At 41.1% G+C, this 15,781-nt stretch overlaps 1 protein-coding gene across 1 annotated transcript in view; it reads left to right on the forward strand.

The window, feature by feature from the left end:
- The window catches only part of LOC115224451 (protein XRP2), a 71,210-nt gene extending 62,480 nt beyond the window's left edge, over window positions 1–8,730 (forward strand). The window contains exons 6-9 of the mRNA XM_029795355.2: window positions 1,091–1,219; window positions 3,979–4,059; window positions 4,588–4,687; window positions 8,287–8,730. Coding sequence (XP_029651215.1) covers window positions 1,091–1,219; window positions 3,979–4,059; window positions 4,588–4,687; window positions 8,287–8,462 — 486 coding nt within the window. The 3' untranslated portion in view covers window positions 8,463–8,730. The remainder of the gene's footprint in view (window positions 1–1,090; window positions 1,220–3,978; window positions 4,060–4,587; window positions 4,688–8,286) is intronic.
- Window positions 8,731–15,781: the final 7,051 nt, after the last annotated feature.

Consider the following 15,781-nt stretch of genomic DNA (forward strand, 5'->3'; position numbering starts at 1 on the left):
TCCCTTTGTCTGTCCTTGTTTGTCCCCTCTGTGTTTAGCCCCTTGTGGGTAGTAAAGAAATAAGTATTTCGTCTGCTGCTACGTTCTGAGTTCAAATTCCGCCAAGGTCGACTTTGCCTTTCATCCTTTCAGGGTTGATAAATTAAGTACCAGTTACGCACTGGGGTCAATGTAATCGACTTGATCCCTTTGTCTGTCCTTGTTTGTCCCTCTCTATGTTTAGCCCCTCGTGGGCAGTAAAGAAATAAGTATTTCGTCTGCCACTACGTTCTGAGTTCAAATTCCGCCGAGGTTGACTTTGCCTTTCATCCTTTCGGGGTTGATAAATTAAGTACCAGTTACGCACTGGGGTTGATGTAATCGACTTAATCCCTTTGTCTGTCCTTGTTTGTCCCCTCTATGTTTAGCCCCTTGTGGGCAGTAAAGAAACATAATCCCCACAATTAATCTCTCTTGTATACATCAGCTGATCCTCTTCACATCTGCTCTCTCCATTTACCCTTTAATTGTGAAATTAAATTTCATGGCTATTTAATATGTTAAATATCTACCAAAAAATATAGAATTGATATTTTCTGCAAGTCACATTGTATCAGTAAACTTCATGTATCTCTACAAAAAATATGTTTAAACATGATATTCCTCAGTAAAAGATAGAATGGAATATGAAATAGCTTTCTACAGTTAACAGTCATGAAATTTTGATTAGATATATCTGATTTCTTTCAATGCTCAGACTGGGCGTTGTGAGTGTTTCTTGAGCGAAAACACCTCGAAATAGATACAGTAACGAAAGGGTTATTAAGCATAACATGCCTCAATAAAAAAAATAGATTGATATATAAAACTGTTTCTGTTATTAAGTTTAATGAAATTTTGAGTGGCTCTGATTTCTGCAGTGAGAGGGTTTACTAATGATAGCAACAATGATGCTAGCATGGAAAACCGATGTTAAATGAATAAATGATTTTCATCTTTTAAAGTTGAGGTTTTTGAGTTCAAAACACTAAAATCTGAAGGTTATGAACATATTTAATTTGAAATGTGGTTCCAGAAGAATTATTTTTGGTTTTTATTTTTATTTTTGAAGGACATCAAAGTTGAAGATTACATTCCATTACCAACTGTAGAACCTTTCAACAGCCTGGAAATTGATACAGACCCACTGCGAAGTGTCGTACCAGTTACATTAGGCTCGCGAGAACGGTCATCAGAAGAGGTAAGGAATTAACCCTTTACGGTCAGAAAGCAGTACTGACTGCATCAAAACAGTGTGTGTGAGCAGTGCAATGTCTTGCTCAGTGCGACACCATGTCTTCAAATATTCCACACTGAGAACAATCTGTAGATATACTCTTTTACTTGTTTCAGTCATTTGACTGCGGCCATGCTGGAGCACCGCCTTTAGTCGAGCAAATCGACCCCAGGACTTATTCTTTGTAAGCCCAGTACTTATTCTATCGGTCTCTTTTGCCGAACCGCTGAGTTACAGGGACATAAACACACCAGCATCGGTTGTCAAGCAATGCTAGAAGGACAAACACAGACACACAAACATATACACATACACACACACATATATATATATATATATATACATTTAAATTTGCCCTTATTTATGAATTGTATATATATATATACATATATACGACAGTCTTCTTTCAGTTTCCGTCTACCAAATCAACTCACAAGGCATTGGTCGGCCCAGGGCTATAGCAGAAGACACTTGCCCAAGATGCCACGCAGTGGGACTGAACCCGGAACCATGTGGTTGGTTAGCAAGCTACTTACCACACAGCCACTCCTGTGCCTATACTGTAAAATTCCTTGAATGAAAAATTATGTAGTTACAGAACAGCCTAACAGCAGTACACATAACACACTGTCAGTACTAAATCCATCTGCAATGAGTTAAATATCTACCATTGTGCCTTGAACAAGTGAAGGAGTGTGAGCCAGCTGGGTGGGTTTTATGGCCTGATACCCTTCCTAGTGCCAACTACTTTACAGAGTGTACTAGTTGCTTTTCTTCGTGGCACCAGCACCAGTGAGGTGTCTAAATAACTTGCAAGACAAGACCTCTCAACTGAGATGAGGAGTAGTATTGAGGGAGGTGGCTTTGTGCCAGGAGATGAAAGATTCGAATATGATAAACAGCCTCCTATAGGCATAGGAGTGGTTGTGGTAAGTAGCTTGCTTATGAACCACATGGTTCCAGGTTCAGTCCCACTGCATGGCACCTTGGGCAAGTGTCTTCTACTATAGCCTCGGGCTGATCAAAGCCTTGTGAGTGGATTTGGTAGATGGAAACTAAAAGAAGCCCGCCGTATGTATGTATATATATTTATATGTATGTGTGTGTATATGTTTGTGTATCTGTGTTTGTCCCCCCAACATCGCTTGACAACCGATGCTGGTGTGTTTATGTCCCCGTAACTTAGCGGTTCGGCAAAAGAGACCGATAGAATAAGTACTAGGCTTACAAAGAATAAGTCCTAGGGTCGATTTGTTCCACTAAAGGCGGTGCTCCAGCACGGCCACAGTCAAATGACTGAAACAAGTAAAAGAGTAAAGAGGTTGAAAACAGGTGTCTTGCAGCAGAGGAGGTACATGGCTTCTTGGTCCTACAACCTGCTAGATATAGCAGCCAAATTTTCCCTCACATCACATTGCTTTTTTAGTAAAAAAAAAAAAACAACACAGTGGAACTAAATATTGGATTCCCTGGATTTAGGGAGAAGACTGGATTGTCAGCATTTGAATGTCTTTGATCATAAATGGGCTCCATCAGGGCTGACCCAGGGGTAAAAAACAGCTTGGTTGACCATTTATGATACAGTGTTGGCCATCCATTGCAACTGACACCACCACGACCAGTTAACCATTTATGATACAACGTCGACCCTCCATACTGACCACCATCACTGATTTAACATTCATCATGCAATGTTGGCCATCTGTAGTGACCACCACCACAGGCGGAGAATTTGGATAGCCAAGAGGTTGTCAGTCCAACTTTTGCCGGCCACCAAGACTGTGTTGTATCCCTGATTGAGAAACGATGCCACTGCTGTTGCTAGTCACAGCAGCAATGATGATGATGATGATGATCATGTTGATGGTGGTGGTGGTGGTGGTGGTGGTGGTGGTGACTATGATGGTGGTGGTGGTGGTGATGACGATGGTGGTGGTGATTGTGATGATGGTGGTGGTGATAGTGGTGGTGGTGGTGGTAGTGCTGATGTTGCTGTTGTTGTTGTTAAGCAACAAGACGGGTATGGGTGATTAGGTGATGGTCTAGGGCTTAGGGGAGGGAGACCCCAGACCTTGGGAAAAAAAAAACTTTGGTCATCTTGTTGTAGTCGAGGGCTCTTCATTGACGCCCAACACCACTGGGAGGTTGCCCTCGAAGTCGCTGGAAATGGAGATCTCCAGGTCCAAATTCTTGAACGGCTGATGATGATGATGATGATGATGATGATTGTGACGATGGTGGTGGTGGTGGTAGTGGTGGTGGTAGTAATACCGATGAAGTGAGGGTGAGGGTGATGGTGATAATGTTGAGAGCAAGGAGGAGGAGAAAAGATCATGATGGCAACAACAACAACAGCAGTGGTGGTGGTGGTGGTGGTGACAGATGATGATGATGATGATGATGACAGTATTGGTTGGTTATAGTGGTGGCAATTATGATAGTAGTGATGATGACAACGACGATGATGGGGGCGGGGTGAGAATGATGACAGTAGCAGTGGTTGTGATAGTGGTGGTGGTGGTTGTGGTTGTAGTGGTGGTGGTGACAGATGATGATGATGATGATGATAGTTATGATGATGATGATATTTATGATGATGCTGATAATGATGACAATAATGATGATATTTATGATGACAATGATGATGATGATGATGTTACTGCTGATATATATATGTATATATATGTTTACTAAAATCATGTCTTTTTATCTCTGCAATCCAGTCATGTTTGATGGTGTTCTTCAGTGATGGCAGTTCACATGACCGCGCTGTGCGGTTCATTGAAAAAATGAAAACAGAACATGTAAGTTCAAAGCTTCTCCTTTTGGTTCATTATCTTTGATTAATTAATTAATTAATTAGGTAACCACTGCAACTCCTACCCATGTTCAAAGTTTTTCCTTTTGGTTCATTATCTTTAATCAATTAATTAATTAATTAATTAGGTAACTACCCCAACTCCTACCCTTGTGTTTTATCCACATTGATTACCATATCAATAATAACACCTCATTGATTTAACCCGTTAGTATTTAAACTGGCCATATCCGGCCAAAATATTTAATCTGTTTTATGTTCAGACTGGCCAGATCCAGGCCCTCACACCTACCCTACAATGCTATTCTACATTAAGTAATTACACCATCAAGATCTTGAAGATATGAGATAATGCATGATTAATTCAAATCAATGGGAATCAATAAGCATTATGTTTGATTGATAATCTGAACACTAAAGGGTTTAAACTTATTGTTCTATGATTAGCAGAAATAAGCCAATTAGGTGAAGCAAGCCTAACATTTGTTTATCAAAACCTTGTTTATAATTCCAGCCGGAGGTATCATTGCTACAGAGCAGCGAAGTCGAAATGGAGAAAGATGAAGTGGAACGAGTGTTTGGAAGTCTGTCTTACCAAGCGGCAGCAAAACAAGGTGAGTATTAAGATTTTTTTTTTTTTTTTTTACTTGTTTCAGTCATTTGACTGCGGCCATGCTGGAGCACCGCCTTTAGTCGAGCAAATCGACCCCGGGACTTATTCTTTGTAAGCCCAGTACTTATTCTATCGGTCTCTTTTGCCGAACCGCTAAGTGACGGGGACGTAAACACACCAGCATCAGTTGCCAAGCAATGCTAGGGGGACAAACACACACACACACATATATATATATATATATATACATATATACGACAGGCTTCTTTCAGTTTCCGTCTACCAAATCCACTCACAAGGCTTTGGTCGGCCCGAGGCTATAGCAGAAGACACTTGCCCAAGGTGCCACGCAGTGGGACTGAACCCGGAACCATGTGGTTGGTTAGCAAGCTACTTACCACACAGCTACTCCTGCGCCTGTGAGATGTGAGATTTTGTAAGATTATCGGTGGCACATAAAAAGGCACCATTCAAGCGGGATTGTTACCAATGTCGCCTTACTGGCACCTGTGCCGGTGGCATGTGTAAAAAGATTCGAACGAGGTCATTGCCAGTACCGCCTGACTGGCCCCCGTGCCGTGGCACGGAAAAGGGCACCATTTGAGCGGGATCGTTACCAATGTCGCTTTACTGGCACCTGTGCCAGTGGCATGTGTAAAAACATTCGAGTGAGGTCATTGCCAGTACCGTCTGACTGGCCCCCGTGCCGGTGGCACGTAAAAAGCACCCACTACACTCTCGGAGTGGTTGGCGTTAGGAAGGGCATCCAGCTGTAGAAACTCTGCCAGATCAAGATTGGAGCCTGGTGCAGCCATCTTGTTTGCCAGCCCTCAGTCAAAATCGTCCAACCCATGCTAGCATGGAAAGCGGACGTTAAACAATGATGATGATGATGATTTGGAATGATTTTGAAATACGGGAATTAATTGATAAAATTGTCAAGCTTGAAAGGTACAGGCATGGCTGTGTGGTAAGAAGCTTGCTTCCCAACCATATGGTTCTGGGTTCAGTCCCACTGCATGGCACCTTGGGCAAATGTTTTCTACACTGAGCAACAAGCAAGTGTATTAGTTTGATGCTCAGAAAAATGAAGATGTCTTTTACGTTTCGAGCCTATGCTCTTCAACAGAAAAGAATAAGAGAGTGGCTTTGTGGTAAGTAGCTTGCTTACCAACCACATGGTTCCGGGTTCAGTCCTAATGCGTGGCACCTTGGACAAAGTGTTTTCTACTATAGCCTCGGGCCGACCAAAGCCTTGTGAGTGGATTTGGTAGACGGAAACTGAAAGAAGCCCATCATATATATGTATATATATATTTGTATGTATGTGTGTGTGTTTGTGTGTCTGTATTTGTCGCCCAACATCGTTTGACAACCGATACTGGTGAGTTTACGTCCCTGTAACTAGGCGGTTTGACAAAAAAGACCTATAGAATAAGTACTAGGCTTACAAAGAATAAGTCCTGGGGTCGATTTGCTCGACTAAAGGCGGTGCTCCAGCATGGCCGCAGTCAAATGACTGAAACAAGTAAAAGAATAAAAGAGAGAGATAATGAGAAAAACTTGTGTAGATATATGTATATATGTATGTATGTATGTATGTGTGTATGCATGTGTGTATTATGTATGCATGTATGTATATGTGTATGTGTGTGCGTCTTTGTGTCTGCATTCAGCCCCTCACCACCACTTGACTAGCGGTTCGGCAAAGAAGCCAAAAGAATAAGTACCAGGCTTAAAAAAGACAAGCCCCAGGGTAATTTTGTTCAAGTAAAACTCTTCAGAGCAGTGCTCCATCAAGGCCACAGTCAAATGACTGAAACAAGTAAAAGATACACAATAAAAGAAACAAAGGACTGTAGAATAATGCAATGGACAGACACACAGACACACATGAAAGGGTGCGACATGTGACTGTGACCATGTTGGTTCTCTTCTGTGTGTGTGTGTTGTTTTCTATCAATCTGTGAGAATGATGTGGTGCAGCTGGCATGATATGAGGTGCAGCTGGCTGTTCTGTGAGGTGCAAGTTGGTGAGCTGTTAGATGCATCTAGATGCGGTATGAGATGCAGCTTGGTCTGCTGTGACATGCAGCAAGGGATGCAACTTGGTGCAATGCGAGATGCAGAACGGTGCGCCGTGAGGTGCATATTGGTGCACTGAGACATGTGACTAGTTAAGCAACTTAGGGTGATGTGAATAACGGCTAGATATGCTGTGAGATGCAGCTAGACATTACTAGATGCAGTTTGGTGTTCTGAAGATGCACTTCAGTGTTCTAAGGAGCACTCCGTCGGTTACGACGATGAGGGTCCCAGCTGATACGATCGACAGAACAGCTTGCTCGTGGAATTAACGTGCAAGTGGCTGAGCACTCCACAGACACGTGTACCCTTAACGTAGTTCTCGAGGAGATTCAGCATGACACAGAGTGTGACAAGGCCGGCCCTTTGAAATACAGGTACAACAGAAACAGGAAGTAAGAGTGAGAGAAAGTTGTGGTGAAAGAGTAGAGCAGGGATCACCACCATCCCCTGCAGGAGCCTCGTGAAGCTTTAGGCGTTTTCGCTCAATAAACACTCACAATGCCCGGTCTGGGAATCGAAACCACGATCCTGCGACCGCGAGTCCGCTGCCCTAACCACTGGGCCATTGCACCTCCACTCAGTGTTCTAAAGGGGCACTTTATTATGATGTGGTGGATCGGTGCTGTGATGTATTTGTGTGATGTAAAGTGCATCTCAGTGTGATGAGGGCATTCATATGCTGAGGTGCAGCTATCTGTGGCATAAGGGACAGCTTGGTATGTGGTGAGATGCAGTTGGATGGGTGAGTTGTATGGTGCAGCTTGTGTTGTGAAGTGCAGTTTTGTGTGCTGTAAGATGCATTCAGTTGTGCTCTTAGATGCAGCTTGCTGCACTGTGAGATGCAGTTTGCTGTACTGAGAGATGCAGTTTACTGCACTGTGAGATGCAGTTTGTTGCACTGTGAGATGCAGTTTGATGCACTATGAGATGTAGTTTGTTGCACTGTGAGATGCAGTTTGATGCACTATGAGATGTAGTTTGTTGCACTGTGAGATGCAGTTTGATGCACTATGAGATGTAGTTTGTTGCACTGTGAGATGCAGTTTGATGCACTATGAGATGTAGTTTGTTGCACTGTGAGATGCAGTTTGATGCACTATGAGATGTAGTTTGTTGCACTGTGAGATGCAGTTTTATGCACTATGAGATGTAGTTTGTTGCACTGTGAGATGCAGTTTGATGCACTATGAGATGTAGTTTGTTGCACTGTGAGATGCAGTTTGATGCACTGTGAGATGTAGTTTGTTGCACTGTGAGATGCAGTTTGCTGCACTGAGAGATGCAGCTTGGCATGCTATTATGAAAAAGTACTAGGCTTAAGAAATAATCCTGGGGTGGGGGGTGTCAAGGTGGTGCTCCAACATGGCCACTGTCAAATGACTGAAACAAGTAAAAGAATAAAAGAAAAAAAGTATATGTATGTATGTTTTCTTGCACTGCAATGCATGCATGCACTGTGCTGCACACCTGTGTATATACACTCTGACTTACCTGTTTCTTTCCTCGTTGCAGGTCCCGTGATAGGGCTTGAGTTGTGTGGTGACGGAGTGATCAGCTTCTGCCAGAACCAAATTGTGAACATAATGAAGGGAACCACGGGTCTGGTGTTCGTCAGCCAGAACAAGGCGTTGGCCAGCAAACAGATCGAAAACTTCTTCAACTACTCGGACATGCAGATGAAGATCTGATGCTCCTCTGCCGAGCGACCGCGGCGGAGGGGTGCAAAGGAAAACACCGCCGCCGCCGCCCCTCTCCGCCTGCCTACCTACCTACCTACCTACCTACCTACCCACCTGCCCATCCACAGAAAACAACCAGTCGCTCATCACTAACTCTCCTCCTCTAACTTTACCACTGAGAGAAAGAGAGAGAGACAGACAGACAGAGAGAGAGAGAGAGAGATACTGATGTGCACATCCATCCAAATATTTAGTCCAAAGTTTTTTTGTTTTTTTTCAAACTTTTGAGCGTGGTTTTTTTTTTTTTTTGGAGTGGGAGGTGAGGTGGAAGAATATCCTTTATTCATGATGCTGCTGTTGTTGTTGATGTATCTGTTCTGATTTAGTAGACTGCTTTGTGTGTGCATGTGTGCATGTGTGTGTGTGTGCGAGAGAGAGACAGAGAGAGAGCTTGTATGTGTGCCTGTGCTTGTATGTGTGTATGCGCGAGTGTGTATAATGTTTACGTATATAATGTATATGTATATATAAATAAATAATATATATTAAAATGTATACATTACTTAATAATGTATCATTATATATGTGTTTTAATCATGTATACATACATACTCACACACACACACACATACACATAGATATATGTGTGTGTGTGTGTGTGTGTGTGTGTGTGCCTAATAAAATGTTTATGTATAAGATATATGTGTACATATATACCTACACGCATATGTGTGTATGTATGTATGTATGTAAATTCTGTGGAAAAAGCTATTATGGAATATTCTTTGCAGTGACCAATATTTAAGATACCTGAGCGGTTCTTCCCTCCTCCTCCCTCCCTCCCTCTCTCTCTCTCTCTCTCTCTCTCTCTCACTCTCTCACACATATCCTTTCTCTTTCTCCCATCTTCCTTCTTTTTCTTTGTTTCTGCCGTCCCCCACTTCCTCACCCATCAAAATATCTTCTTTATTAATGTTACCTGTTGTGATGATGTCTGCCGTTATTTTAGTCCGTTAGCGACGGCTTCGGCTTCGCTGGTTTTCTATAACCCCTCCAACCCCCATCAAAGATTTATACGTTCGCAAACCCCACACCCCACCCATCCCCCACCGTGAACTTCATCATTTAGACGAGTACTTCTTGTGTCCACACTCACCAACCTGGCCCCTAACAACTGTACTTTCAGCCTCTTGAAAGCCTGAGATTATTTGTGGACCTGACAATACTCAAGTCAAACGCACTTCCAGCTTTCCACAACTCATTCATTTGTACTTACAGGACACGATCAACACCACTCCTTACTTAGAAACCTTATGTAGTCCAAGTGTACCAACAGCTAGCTCTTAACTAATCATGGTGTACACACAGCTTCGAATAACAGGACTACGCTCTCATATTTGCAATTTGCTACTAAGTACTTTCAACCCCTGTTAGTTTGAACTGATGTAGTGTGTTTAGCTTAGAGTGGCATTGTAGTGTATTTAGAATTTTGTGGTAGCATCTCTAGTTTAGTGCATTTAGTGTGTGTAGTTTAGAGCAGTGCAGTAGCATTTGGCAGATTTGGTGAAAAAAGGGAATATTCAACATTTTCGAATTTATCACAAAAGCCATTTAACCTATTAGCGATCAGATTCCTTTGTCGAATCTTATTTAAAAAAAATTTTTTTTTTAATTTAGTTTTAGCTCACAAGCTGTGGCCATGCTGGGGCACCGCCAATTTTTGTTGCTACATGATTTTACTTCACGAATGCTTTTTAGCAATTGCCATTTGGTGCATGAGAGAGTTCAATGCAGCTGCCCTCATCTGCACCTCCTGCCGTGAAGTTGGTTCATCTGGGACACCTGACAAGAAGAGATCCAGTTTCATCTTAAAGACATCTGCATCCACCCCATGCAGGTCTCTTAGGTTCTTCGGGAGGATATTGAAGAGCTGTGGGCCTCGGAAGCCCAGGCTATCACAGTATCTTGTCCTACATCTTGATGGCAAATTTGGAGTCCTTGGTACTATGCAGTGGCACCCAGTTCTGGCATTTGTGTAACTCTCGATGCCAAAGTGTTTGTTAATTCATGTATTTTTTAACTGATTTTGCGTTATCTCATAGCTTCAAGGTTTCAATGTGAAGTGGTTGGCATTTGGGCGAGCACCCAGCTGTAAGAACCATGCCAAAACTGACCTCGCCTGTGCTGGTGCCACGTCAAAAGCACTCAGTCCACTCTGCAGGGTGGTTGGTGTTAGGAAGGGCATCCAGCCGTAAAAAAAACCATGCCAGAACGGATACAGTATCTTGGTGTGGTCTTCTGTCTGGCCGGCTCCTGCCAAACCGTCCAACCCATGCCAGCATGGAAGGCAGATGTTGATGATGAAGATGATGATGGTGATGATTGTTCGTTTTTGGAAAGACATTGTAGGATAGGTGTGAGAGGTTGGATCTGGCCAATTTGAAAATGAAATAGGTAGAATATTTGGGCCAGATATGGCTGGTTTACATGCTAAGGGTTAAATTTTTCCAAAGAATATGGAACTAAAGTTCCATATTTTTTGTGAGTTAGTGAATTGTTTACAAATTTGAATACCTTTTTAAAAGAACCATTATCATTTAATAACTGCTGAAGTACTGAAACAAGAACGCTATCGGAAATTCTTTTATTATATCTTTTTTAAGATTTCATTGCTTAGAAACTTGAATGCATTATTTAAGTAAAATATATTCATCAATAACACAGGGATATTTTATCAGAAAATTGCATATTTATAGCAATCTAGTTATAATTACTTACATTAATTAGTGTAATTCATTATGTTTTCATTATGATGCAATATTGTGGTGCTTGTCTGCCGAGCTCAAATTTGCCTTTCATCCTTTTGGGGTCAATAAATTAAGTATCAGTTGTGTACTGGGGTCGATCTAATCGACTGGCCCTCACTCCCCCAAAATTTCAGGCCTTGTGCCTAGAGTAGAAAAGGATGTTGTTGGGATTGTCTGCCGAGGTCAACTTTGCCTTTCATCCTTTCGGGGTCAATAAATTAAGTATCAGTTGTGTACTGGGGTCGATCTAATCGACTGGCCCCCCACTCCCCCAAAATTTCAGGCCTTGTGCCTAGAGTAGAAAAGAATATTGGGGTGCTCGTTTGTTTCCGACCACCCCAACTTAAACTTCAATGTGAAAGACCGAATTAAGCTCTCTTTCTACTCTTTCTTTCTTTCTTTCATTTTATGCATGGACGGCGTTTCAAATATACGTCTTAGGTAAAGAGAACAATTTCTGAAAATTTATTGACTATTCTCTTCCTCCACGAAACTCTTTGTTTCTAGTTTGGAGTGATGTAGTCATTTATCTAGTTTAGAGTGATTTCGTTAGCATAAATTATGATAATACGTGTTGATTTCAAAACTGATGTGATATGATGTTAACAAATGGTATACAGTGGTGTGTGATAGCTGGAGATAGTTGATATACCAGCATTCAGATAATATTGTATTGAGCTATATCTATATATATATATGAAAATAAGCTGACAGAGAAATAAACGATTATCTTATGAATTTCATAGTGAAAGATATTCGATTATTCCTGTGTCATTCATTTTCTTATTAACCGCTTTGTACTCGACTAATTCTTCATTCAGAAACATATGTATATTGAATTCTACACCAAAGTAATTAGTTTTACTATGCCTAAGCGAAATGTGTGTTGTGTGTGTGTGTGTACATGAATATATTTAGACATATATAAGTTTGGTGATGCAACCGTGAAAATAGAACTCAAGTCATGAATATATATGTGTGTGTGTGTGTGTGTGCGTTTTTTATCAATAATTAGCAGAAGTTACAGAGTGAATCAAGGGCCAAGGATTTCATTGGCAATTTACCAATGCTTTAAACTCTCAGCCCTTGAGTCACTCTGAAATTCTGCCTATTATCAATAAAAAAAAAATGTATACACTGTGTGTGTGTGTGTGTGTGGTGCACTTGCATATGTTGATAGATAGATAGATAGACAGATAGATAGATAGAGCAGTGAGCTGGCAGAAAGGTTAGCACACCGGGCGAAATGCTTAGCAGTATTTCATCTGTCTTTTACGTTCTGAGTTCAAATTCTGCCGAGGTCGACTTTGCCTTTCATCCTTTTGGGGGGAGTCGATAAATTAAGTACCAGTTACGCACTGGGGTCGATGTAATCGACTTAATCCCTTTGTCTGTCCTTGTTTGTTCCCTCTGTGTTTAGCCCCTTGTGGCACTAAAGAAATAAGAAAGATAGGTAGATAGAATAGATAGATAGATAGATAGTATGCATGTGTGTATGTATGTATGAGCTGAAAAAAAACCAATATCTAATACCGATCAATTCCAGTAAAACGGTGTTGATTACAGGAAAAGAATGTTTTAGAATGTTAAATCTACAGAATACTAAAAAGAAAAGAAAACCTCGTTAAGGGTTCTTTTGTCACAATTGTCAACCAATTTTCTGTGATTTTGTCTGGACTGTTCCCATCCATCAATCGACAAAAATCCTTCATCCCAGTGTCTTTGGGTTTGTTTTTTGTTTCGTTTTTCCTGTCCCAGACATTCCATGTTGTTGTTATTATTGTTGTTGTGTCTTTTCTGATCTACCCAGCTCTTAGTCAACCCTGATCCAGCAGTCCTCTCTCTCCAAAACACATTCCAGCAGCTGACATACACCTTCCTGTCTTTGATTTCTGATAGATCAATCAGATTATTATTTCGAGAACCCCTGCGTTAACTCAGCTGTCCTTTTTTTAATTTTCGTTTTGTCTTTTTAAAAATTTTTTTTTACCTTTTTCGGTGACTCTAGACACGAGAGTGATTTAGCTGCTGTTTCTAGCCAATTGAGTAATCATGTAGAGGTCCCCCTCATTGCTTTGTTACTGTTGTTGTTGTTGTCGTCGTTAGATGGCTAAAGACCGAATTTATATTTAAAGAGAAAAAAATCAACCAAATTAATGGAAATTTGGATACAAATCTGTAATTATTTTATTCAAAGGGTACGTCTTAAACTTTGCACACGTACACATACACACATACATATAAACACATATATGTATATACACATACACACACACACACACACACACAGAGAACATATATATATATTAATAATATATATATATATATATATATATATATACATACATACATACATATATATAATAGACCCACACATACATGCACACACACGCACACACACACATCACACTAGTAAATACATTATATATGGCTGTGTGGTAAGAAGCTTGCTTCCCCACCACATGGTTCTGGGTTCAGTTTCATTCTCGACATCTCGGGCGAGTGTCTTTTATTATAGCCTTGGGCCAACCAGACCCTTGTGAGTGGATTTGGTAAACGGAAACTGTAAGAAGCCCATCATGGGTGTGTGTGTGTGTGTGTGTGTGTGTGCATTTGTTCCCCCACTGCTGCTCGACAGCTGGTGCTGGTGCATTTGCATCTGTGACCTAGTGGTTTGGCAAAAGAGACTGATAGAATAAGTACCAGGCTTAAAAAGCAGAGTAAGTACTGGAATTCCTCAAAGCAGTGCTCCAGCATGGCCACACACTAATGACTGAAATAAGAAAAAGACAAAAGATAAAAGGTTTATACACACATGTATAAATGCATTACACACACACACACAAATACACACACATACACACAAATACACACAACAAATCCACACACACACAAATACACACACACAAATACACACACACACACAAATACACACACACATACACACACCACACAATACACACACACACAAATACACACACACGACACAAATACACCCACACCACACACAAATCACACACACACACACACAAATACACAACACACAAATACACAACACACAAATACACACACACATACACACAATACACACACACACACAACAACACCCACACAGACCAATACACACACACAAATACACACACACACAAATACACACACACACAAATACACACACACAAAATACACCACCACCAATACACCCACACACAAATAACCACACACACACAAACACACACACACAAATACACACACACACAAATACACACACACACAAATACACACCACAAATACACACACACAAATACACACACACAAATATCACACACACACACAAATACACACACACACAAATACACCCACCACAATACACACACACAAATATACACACACACAATACACACACACAATACACACACACACACAAATACACACACACACAAATACACACACACACACAAATACACACACACACACAAATACACAACACACACACACAAATACACACACACACAAATACACACACACAAATACACACACATACACACAAACACACACACACACACAAATACACACACACACACAATACACACACACAAATACACACCACACACACAAATACACACACACACAAATACACACACACACAAATACACACACACACAAATACACACACACACAAATACACACACACAAATACACACACACACAAATACACACACACAACAATACACACACAACAAAACACACACACATACACACAAAACAACACACACACACAAATACACACACACACAAATACACACACACACAAATACACACACACAATACACACACACACAAATACACACACACACAAATACACACACACACAAATACACACACACAAATACACACACGCACATATATATAAGGATAAATATTGGTGACATAGTCGTTATTCTTTAGCCCAAGGTCAAACATGATCCAGGTGACCTATGATTGAAGGCATGCTTTCCAAAACCTGACCATCCTGTCTTTTAGAGCACCAGGTGCTACACTATCCAATACATATTACCCTCCAATGCTGCCCCGCCCCTATTTTATTCAAGATATCAGTAAAGCGTGATTCGAGGGAGAGAGTTAGGTCGCAGTTTTTTTCTAGCAGGGTCCAACGTGATCGAGAAGAAGAAGAAGCAAGTTGCAAGATTCCCATCTTCGGTTCGTAATGGTTCTTCACTGCTTCTCGGAATCTGATGAATGCAGTGACTCAACAATGGTTCAGCGCCTTCGATGGCTTTTAACTGATTCTAGTTGGACAATTAGATCTTCTTTGACCGGCGCATTGACTGCGAGCCAGACGCGCTACTACTACTACTACTACTACTACTACTACTACTACCGCCACCACTACTACTACTACTACTACTACTACTACTACTGCTACTGCTACTGCTGCTCATGCTGCTGACGATGATGCAGTTAACAAGAACAACAATAATAAAGTTATTTTTGTTTAAAATCTTACTTAGGCATAATTAATAA

The sequence above is a fragment of the Octopus sinensis genome, linkage group LG25 (assembly GCF_006345805.1).
Source record: "Octopus sinensis linkage group LG25, ASM634580v1, whole genome shotgun sequence".
Classification (NCBI taxonomy): Eukaryota; Metazoa; Mollusca; class Cephalopoda; order Octopoda; family Octopodidae; genus Octopus; species Octopus sinensis.